General features: G+C 45.3%; 1 protein-coding gene across 2 annotated transcripts; it reads left to right on the plus strand.

Moving 5' to 3' along the window:
* On the plus strand, window positions 7,277-9,867 carry LOC18786241 (pentatricopeptide repeat-containing protein At1g05600). 2 transcript variants are annotated; one of them, XM_020558274.1, is made up of 2 exons: window positions 7,277-7,714; window positions 7,848-9,867. In XM_020558274.1, the coding sequence occupies exon 2, from the start codon at window positions 8,171-8,173 to the stop codon at window positions 9,680-9,682; it is 1,512 nt and encodes a 503-aa protein (XP_020413863.1). In that variant the 5' UTR covers window positions 7,277-7,714; window positions 7,848-8,170; the 3' UTR covers window positions 9,683-9,867. The 2 variants fall into 2 exon arrangements, with proteins under 2 accessions (XP_020413863.1, XP_007219034.1); XM_007218972.2 differs by having other exon boundaries at window positions 7,277-7,613.

Raw genomic sequence — 10,174 nt, forward strand, 5'->3', positions numbered from 1 at the left:
GGGGTACAACCAGATTTTCATGCACCCTGCCGACAGTGAGCATACAGCATTTATCACAGACAGGGGACTATATTGCTATAATGTCATGTCGTTCGGCTTAAAGAATGCAGGGGCAACGTATCAGAGGCTAGTCAACCGAATCTTCGCCAGACACATCGGTAGCACCATGAAAGTGTATGTCGACGACATGTTGGTAAAGAGTAAGACTGCAAAAGAGCATATGTACAACTTGTCCCTCATGTTCGAAATACTAAAAGACTATCGAATGAGACTAAACCCAACAAAGTGCGTCTTCGGTGTATCTTCGAGTAAATTTCTCGATTTTATGATCAGTCAGAGAGGGATCGAGGCAAACCCTGAGAAAATCAAGGTCATAATCTCCATGGAGAGACCGAAGACACAGAAGGACATTAACAGCCTTATCAGACGTGCCGCTTCTTTAACCCGCTTCATCTCTAAGGCCACCGATAAGTGTGTACCATTTTTTAAAGCCTTGAAAGGGGGCAAACAACACATCACATGGATTGCCGAATGCGACAAGGCATTTCAAGACTTAAAGAACTACATGAGCAAAACACCTTTGTTGTCAAAGCCACTCCCAGGGGAGGTTATGTTCCTCTACCTTTCAGTATCCAGCAATGCCGTAAGCACGGTGCTAATACGCAAACCAGAGAAGGCAGAGCTACCGACCTTTTACGTCAGTAAAGTACTACAAAGTGCAGAACTCCAGTATCCTCCCTTAGAACAGTTAGCCCTAGCCCTCGTCATCTCAGCCCGAAGGCTCCATCCGTACTTACAGGGGCACGAAATCACAATCTTAACCAATCAACCGCTTCGGCAGATGTTCCAGAAACCTGAAACATCCGACCGATTGGTCAAGTGGGCAATTGAACTGGGAGAGTTTGACATACAATTCAGGCCAAGACCTGCGAAGAAAGGCCAGGCCGTCGCCGACTTCATCTCCGAGCTAACATATTCGATAAACCCCGAGCCAACAAATCCATGTACTAATGCCGAAGAATATGGCGCACCGAATCCCAAGTGTTTCAATCCATCAATCCCTGTATGGATCCTGCACGTCGACGGCTCGGCAAATCAACAGGGATGTGGAGCTGCCTTTGTGTTAACTACGCCAGGTGGAGTCAAAATTGAGTACGCCCTCCATTTCAGTTTCAGAACATCCAACAACGAGGTCGAATACGAAGCTCTTTTGGCCGGCCTTCGACTAGCCAAAAGCATGAGTGCAAAACAGATCAGCATTTACAAAGACTCTCAGCTCATTGTAAATCAGATAACGGCAGACTTTGCAGCTAAAGACGCCTCCATGTCAGCCTGCCTGTCAACCACGCACCAATTGCTTCAAAAATTCCAGGCTTACGAGATTCGGCAGATACCCAGGATAGAAAACAGTCACACCAATGCACTTGCCAGATTAGTTAGGCCATCAATGATAAGGTTGGCAAAAAGGTGTCGGTATAGATTCTAGCTCACCTAAGGACGGCGACTTCCGAAATATGCACCGTACAGTATGAAAACACATGGATGTCTCTAATTTACGCTTACCTAACAAATGGTACGTTGCCTAATGACAAGTCCCAGGCACGAAAGCTATGATACCGATCGGCAAGATATACAATCATCAATGATATCCTCTACAAACGTGGTTATACCACGCCTTATCTCAAATGCATCACTACCGAACAGGGGGCACTATGTCCTTCGGGAGATCCACGGCGGAGTGTGTAGTGACCATTCTGGATCCCGATCGCTGGCACACAAGGCCTTTCGACAGGGGTATTATTGGCCGACCATGCATCAAGATGCAATCACACTCGCAAAGAAGTGCGACAAATGCCAACGATTCGGTAACTTTACCCACTTCCCTACCGAACCGTTAACACCAATCGTAAGCCCATGACTGTTTGCCTAGTGAGGACTGGATCTAATTGGCCCAATGTCGCAGGAAAAAGGCCAGGTTAAGTACGCCGTAGTGGTTGTGGACTACTTCACCAAATGGGTAGAAGCCGAAGCTCTGGCAACCATTACTTCGTCTGGACTCACATTAGCTGCTGATTCGATATCCCCTACGCAATTATCACTGATAACAGCAGGTAGTTTGATTCGGATATCTTTAGGCAGTTCTGCACTCACCTGAAAATCAATATGTTTTTTCTCTTCGCCAGCTCACCCCCAATCAAATGGCCAAGTCGAAGCGATAAATAAGATTATCAAGAAACTGCTGAAATGGCAGCTCAACAATGCCAAGAGTGCTTGGCTGGAGAAGCTTCCCGAAGCACTATGGGTCATCCAGACATCCTTCCGAACTTCTACTGGTGAAACCTCTTTTTTCTCTAGCTTTTGGATCGGAAGTCGTCGTCCCCGTCGAGATCGGCGAGCCTTCTTATAGAATGAAGAGCTTTGCACCAAAGGCAAATGAGGAAGCCCTTGCATTAAACCTCGACCTGATCGAAGAACGCCAAGCGCAAGCCAACAATCAGAACAAGGCCTACAAGCAGTGCGTCTCTCGGTACTATGACTCGAGGGTCAGATCGTGTTCTTTCCGAATCGGGGACTGGGTCATGCGCAAGGTCTCTTTGGCTACCAAAAATCCCATAGAAGGAACCTTTGGGCCTTCCTGGGAGGGACCCTATGAAGTCATCGACATCCTTTGATCTGGAACATATCGATTGAGAGATTCCAATGGTAAGACCCTCGGTCATCCATGGAACGTCGAACATCTAAAGTATTACTTCAAGTGAAGTTCCCTAGTCAACGGTAGGTTAAAATTGTAACACAAAGAGCTGTATGTATTCTTGCCTTCGGTAGTATTTAATGAAAAAGCCTTCGGCACTATTGCGCCTCAAAACCTTCCGACTAATTCTTATTCAGCCTTCGGCGAAGATACGGTAGGGACCATCACAAAGATATTGCCGATGATCCTTATACTTGTGTAAAAAAAATGAAGCACTTCCAAAGTTTTTATTTAACCCTTGGTAGATAAAGGAACGTTTGGGATCTAATGCTTATTACCGTTGGGAAACTCCTACCGATTAAATGATCACATCAAGTCTTATCTTTATATTAGCTTTCGGCAGTATAGTTTTTATCAGCCCTTGGCGATAAAATGGTTAAAAATTAAATCATGCCGATCGCATCTTCACTTGTAACCTTTTCCTTAAAAGACTATCCCGATTATTTATTTTCATTAGACATGTTAGCCATCGGCAACAGTTATCAAATCGGTAGTACACTCCCTATTAGCCTTCGGCAATAACAAAAAGGGATTCAGAAACATGAAATAAATAGCAAGAAGCATACATATGCGGAATACCGAATAAATTAGAAAGATGCCCTCGACATCAAGGTGTTCAAAATCAAGTCACCTTAGGGCGAGTACCAAACAATAGTAAAAGTACATAGATACAAAAGGATGAAGCCTAGGCAGTAGCCCTATCATCAGCAGCGGCACCATCGGCAGGAGCAGCATTCTCTGTTGAGTCGGCACCCTCGGCAGTAGCAAAGGCATCATCACCTTCATAGTCCTCGATTATCTCCTTCGTAACGCCTTCCAGCAGAGGAGGGGGATCGACCGCAAAATTAAGGTTGAGCTTCGCCGAGGGGTTGAACCGTTTGAAACGGTAGATGAGATCCGCCATCTCCAAGCCCACCTCCTGCTGGACAGCTGCCTCAATCTTGGCAGCCTTTAACCACTCCGACTCCTCTAGGGCCACCTATACTGCTCATTTGGCAGCCTCGGCATCTCTGGTAGCCTGTATCACCGCCTCCAAGGTTGCCCTCATCACAGACAATTTGCCCTTGGCAGCCTTTACTTGTCATTCGAGAGCTTCCTTGTCCTTGACTAAGTTGGCATAGTTCAGAAGAGCCTTGCCAGCTTGGGCAATCTTGGAATGGCCATCCTTGTAGGCTTTCTTGGCATGCTCGGCAGCCGTGATGACGTGCTTCATGCACAGCCACATGTCCATAGAAGCCTGCAAAAGAGAAAAGAATAATCATCGTCAGCCGAAGCAAATTAACAAGTAAACTAACGCAAAGAAAAAAAGGTACACCAGCTTACTGAGGCTTGGAGTCAGAAAGCACGACCAGCCTCCTCCCGAATGAGCCTCTTAAGGAGCTCTTCAATCTCTGACAGCTCCATCTGCGAACTCAGAATCTTGTGGTTCACAAATTGAATCGTCTTCGACAGGCATGCGATAGTGATAGGCTCGGCAGGGCCATCTTCGTCCTCAATAGAAGAAACAGCCCTCGGCTGTTCGGAAGTCTGGCAACGCTTGGGTACTGGTTCGACTCCCAGATCTACAAGCAGCGACTGTTTCCCAGCGGACTTGGAAGCAACCCCAGTATCCAACCCTGGCTTGGATACTGATTCGGCACCCAACCCGCGCTCGGGTATTGGTTCGGCTTCGAGCTGCTTCAAATGGTCGGCCAACGTCTAGTTATCCAAATCAGCCTCTGTCATTTGGGGGGAGGCCAACAGTAGTGGTTGCCGTTGCTTCTTCCCCTTCATCCCCAACAAGAGGTGTCTCTTTGAAGATTCCGACATTTTCTTAGCATCGATAGATGACCTGGCGTCCGTCACTAAATAATAAAAAAGAGAAAAAGAGGTCAGTAAGGCAACAAATTCTTACCGAACAAAATCGCATCGTCGATAAGGAACTTACTTTTGGCAGGATCGGCGAGGTGCACTTTAACCAGATTCTTCGTGAAAAGGAAGCTGGGATAAATCCTGTCAATGGCAAGAACCTTCAGCTTCACCCGCTCGACCTTCCAAACGTCGGACTTATAAGAGGTCGGTTGCTTCAACTTACCTACAAGAAAGACAGAAAAGAATATTAGGCGAATGTAAAGACAAAACACTTACCGAATGGCTCACTAGCGACTTACCGGCTATTTGAAATGTCGTGGGGATGTGATGCCAAACGGGCCTGTCCGAAGGCGACACCCAGTCACTGGAGAGTAGGACCTGCCGATTCCTCGATGACTTTTTAGAGGTCGACATGGCCCTGATGAAGTGACCAGGCTCGGAAGCTCGAAGGCAATTAGCCTGAACCCAACCGCAGTGCCCAACGCACTTAGACTTGGTGACGCTGTATAGATATGAGAACTGCTCGTTGGTTGGCTCCCCCTCCTCGGCAAGGCCGAAGACAATAATTACCCCCATCAAGAACACCCAAAAGTTGAGGTTGTACTGGTCTGGGGCATAACCCAACTGGGCTAGAATCCTTTGAACAGGAGGCAGCAGCAGCAGCCGAACCCCGTGTTAAAGCATGTCGGTAAAAAAGACGACTTCTCCGTCCTCGGGATTGCTCAACGATTCGGTAGCCCAGGAATTCTTCATTTCACCAAATCTGGTATCAAATATTCGGCACGGTACTTAGCCAGCTCTTGTTCGGTTACTTTGTTTGGCTCAATGTAGTCAACACCAAACAAATGCTCCTTCGGCTGCCCTAAAGGAATCCGAGGGTTACCCCGGTGAACTATGGTGACAACCGGCTGACTTGAGGATTAGGCAGCAGCATACCCACGGCCAGACGTGGACGTCTCCGATTGATAACTAGCATGGTGTTCCGGTGCCCGAGTATCACTCATCAGGAACTCACAGTACTGGCTGGCACTGGCACTTTAGGCGTTGTACGACACCATGGCCAACGGCACCGGTTGCCCTGTTATAAGCCTTTTCCCTCTGGCATGGGTGGGAACAGGGCCCACTCTCTCACCGACAACCTCGATTTCGGTATCTTCACTATCGGCACTATCAAAACTCAGCCTCATTATTGGTACGCTGCTAATCGTCCGATGACTCTCCATTGAACGCGTTGGGTTCACTACGGTATCTGGACTCGTTATCGAACATCTACAAGTAAAAGGAAAAGAAACTAAATGTCATGCGCGAAATTAAACTACTGATGCCTACAGTCGACACTACCTACGGCAACTAGACTACTGAACGCAATTCATGACATGCAAATAGTCTAGTGCTTGCCAAAGGAGTACGATAAATCGAAAAGGGAGATATAAGGACTGAAGTACCTTGTTTTCTATACCGAACGTGATCATCGGAAATCTCCTAAATTGTCGAATGTGATCGCTGAAAATCGCCTATCATAGAGCTCTCAAAATCTCTTTCACAACACAAGTGACTCTTTTCTTCGGAGTCACCTCTATTTATAGGTGAAGGAACTCAACGGTACACCTCGAAAAACCAAACGGCGCCATTAATACCCTGTTCTGCTTGCACGTTTCGACACGTGGCATCAACCAGGAGGACGACCTCTTGCACGCAAGGCATAGAAAACTAGACACTGCCCGCGCCAGACGATCTCGCTTCCCCATGAAGCATGCTACCCGCAAACTCCCGAAGGGTTACCACACGGGAAATTGCCGAAAGAATCGAGCTGGTGCCGAAAGGCTTGGTGAGACCAGGTGACCTTTGGGCTACCCACATCTCATAGAATCCAAGGATTGTGCCTCTCCAAAAAACGCACTTAGCTCCACTACTCCACAAAGCATACAGAATAGTAACATTCCCCCAGCGGCAGCCCACTATCATCGAGGGATTAAGCAAGTCCTAATTGAGAAGCTCTCTCACTTAGAGACTTGGGGGACTCCTGTTTGTAAAAGAATCAGCGACCAATAATAGCCAGACACGTGGATAAAACATGGCTTCGGCGGGAAGCCCTCGGCACCCAGACCTGCCGACCACGTTCTTGAAGCGCAAATCACCTACTAGATACGTGGAGCATCCACAGTGATTGTCAACAGTCCCACATCGAAATTCTACACAACTTGCACACCTTCCCAGGTTTACAAAAAGGGGCACAAGTCCCAAAATAGAGGTAATCTGAACTTTCTACATACAACCTCTAGATCTGTTCAATTCTCTTACTAAATCCGTACTTACTTAAGTATCGGAGAGCCTTCGGCCGATATCACACTGGTGCCCTAAGACTTACCAAGCGGACCCTTGTTTTGCAAATTCACACTCGGTCGAGGCCCAGGACGTCTCAAAGGCCCAAACATCACTAAATTGAACCCAAAAAGTATTGAACCATTTTTTCGCATCAACAGTTTAATTTCAACAATTAGTTGTCATTGTAAACTTTAGCGACTTAAGTGGATTATGATCCATATAAAACAAATGACCATCCATATTGCCTATTGCCTTTGATCTACTATTGGCTGGCGCGGGTAACCTTTTGCATCACATTTGCTTAATTTATGTGCATAATTTGGCTATTTAGAATTGTTTGGCTGGATATGTGTGATTATGTTGTGGACCTGTGGATTGAGAAAAAAACTGATTTAAATATCAGTATGTCATTGTTTTATTATTTTTACTGTAAAAAATATTAATTACAAAAACAAAAAACTTTAAAAAAGAAAAAATCAATCCAACCAAAAGACGCTTTTGGAATCCATTCGTCTAAAAATATCCTCTCCGAACCCAAAATCTTCCTTCCCCTTATGCCAAGAGACCAAGAATCAAACGTGGGCTCATCAGCTATAGCACTCTTCCTAGTCCCTCATGTGCCCTCGATTGCTCGTCTGCTGTCGGCGGTCAGTTACTGTTCTGTAGCAGCGACGTCGTCTATCAGGTACTGTTCTCGCCCCTGGAACTGAGTCGTTAAATCTTTCGTTCCAGATCGATACCGTACCGCGATTGGGTACGCTCAATCCTGATCGAAATTCGTAGGGGGTGAGCGAATTAGGCAACTATGATTTGAAATCTATCTTGGATTCTTCTGCAGAATAATTGTTTTGCATTTTCTCATGTTTCCTTCTCTAATGGGTTTTGGGTGTTAAAAGAGTAGCATATTCTCCTTTTGCAGAGTGAAATGTGCAAAAGAATAGGAAGTTGATGGCAGCAGCAGAAGCAAGGGCTGTGTGGCAGAGAACAGCTAATCGTTGTTTTGTTCAATAAGATGCCAAAAGAGCTCCCAAATTAGCTTGCTGCCAATCCTCATCTTCAACAACTAAGCAGGTTGATGCAGGGCCTGCACTGTAGCAAAAGGGCCAGATCATCCTGCTGCTGGCTTCATGCCTCTTAATAGGAATCCTTCATTGTTGCGCTTCATCTCTTTGGCGCTCAGAGAATGCAGGCTTCTGGCGTAGTGCAAGATCACAGAGTGACAGTGATCAATATTGGATCACCATGAGTATAAGATGGCCGAGGCTTCTAACACCCACGCACCTCTCTCAGATTATACGAAAGCAGAAAAACCCATTAACAGCTCTCCAAATTTTCAGTGAAGCTAAATGCAAATACCCCAATTACCGTCACAACGGTCCAGTTTATGCCAACATGATCAGCATACTCGGAAACTCAGGCCGAATCAATGAGATGAAGGAAGTAATTAATGAGATGAAAAACGACTCCTGTGAATGCAAAGATTCAGTTTTTGTTTCTGTAATTAAGACCTATGCAAGAGCTGGGTTGCTGGACGAGGCAGTGTCTCTTTTCAAGAACATTTCACAGTTCAACTGTGTGAATTGGACGCAGTCTTTCAATACCCTTTTGGAGATTATGGTAAAAGAGTCCAAGCTTGAAGCAGCTCATCGTATTTTCATGGAGCATTGTTGTGGATGGGAAGTGAGCTCTCGGGTTCCGTCCTTGAATTTGCTTATGCTTGCTTTGTGCCAAAAGGGTCGTTCAGATATTGCACTGCAAGTTTTCCAAGAGATGGATTATCAAAGTTGCAATCCGGATAGGGAAAGTTACCGGATACTAATGAGAGGGTTGTGTGAAGATAAGAGGCTGAACGAGGCAACCCATTTGTTGTATTCAATGTTTTGGAGGATTTCTCAGAAGGGTTGTGGTGAAGATGTTGTGATTTACAGAACCTTGTTAGATGCCTTGTGTGATAATGGGCAGGTTGAAGATGCTGTGGAGATTCTTGGTAAGATATTAAGGAAGGGGCTCAAGGCCCCTAAGCGGTTTCGCCACAATCTTGATCTCAGCCATTATGGTAATGGCGAAGACACGGAAGGCATTAAGCGTTTGATCAATGAAGCTCTGGTCAGAGGTGGGATACCCAGTTTGGCTAGTTACAGTGCTATGGCAATCGATCTCTATGATGAAAATAAGGTTGGTGAGGCTGACAGAGTACTGAAAGAAATGCAAGACAGAGGCTTTAGGCCAACAGCTTTGGTCTTTGAAGCAAAGGCAGCCGCATTGTGTAGGGAAAGGAAAGTTGTTGAAGCAGTGGAGGTGATTGAAAAGGAGATGGTGGAGGCAAACTGTGTTCCAACTGTAAGAGTGTATAGTGTTGTGGTAAGAGGCCTTTGTAGCGAAGGGCAGTCTGTTTTGGCCATTTTGTATCTGAAGAAGATGGAAAAGCAGGTGGGTTGTGTTGCAGACAAGAAAACGTATGGCATTTTGGTCGATGGGCTTTGTGGGGAGAGTAGATTTCTTGAAGCAAGCAGAGTATTGCAGGAGATGTTGATCAAGTCACATTGGCCTTGTGCTGAGACTTACAATAGAGTTATTACTGGCCTTTGCTCAGTGGGAAAGCAATATGAAGCTGTTATGTGGTTGGAGGAGATGACAAGTCGGGCTATGCTACCGGAATATTCTGTATGGAGCTCATTGGTGGCATCTGTGTGTTGTAACATGGCCAACATTGAGGTTTGCTCCGACGCCTATAAGAGGCTAAAGAGTTCTTGATTTCTGTGCAGTTAGACCAGTTGAAAATGGTTAACATGCTTTGTACACTTTTTGCCCCCTCTTATTTATGCATTTTTCATCATTTGGGTATAAAAAATTTCATATTTAAATAGTTGAGTACACCAAAATTTATAACGAAAACCATGTCACTTTTTCAATTGAAGTGTCCATATTTTTGGGTAGCATTGTAAGGGTTCATTTCATTTCATTCAATTAGCTTTCCTACTATCCTCCCCAAATTTGTTAGGTGTCTTTCTATCTTTTTCTTCTTCTTTTTTTAATGTAAATTTATCCCTCCATTTCATTGAAGCCAAACGTACAAGCAAAAGCCCAAAAGTAAATAAAGCAGAATATCAGGTTTGTTCACACTTGAGCCTTTCTAAAGAAAACCAAATGAGATCAGTATACAGTATACTGTTGCCTTTTTTTCTTTTCGGATGAGGTTATACTGTTGCCTTTCTTTTTTCCATTTGGCTTATTTATGTACATGCC

The sequence above is a fragment of the Prunus persica genome, chromosome G2 (genome assembly GCF_000346465.2).
Source record: "Prunus persica cultivar Lovell chromosome G2, Prunus_persica_NCBIv2, whole genome shotgun sequence".
Lineage (NCBI taxonomy): Eukaryota > Viridiplantae > Streptophyta > Magnoliopsida > Rosales > Rosaceae > Prunus > Prunus persica.

Coding starts and splice junctions, on each gene's coding strand:
- LOC18786241 (XM_020558274.1), top strand. CDS start 8,171: ATGAGTATAAGATGGCCGAGGCTTCTAACACCCACGCACCTCTCTCAG.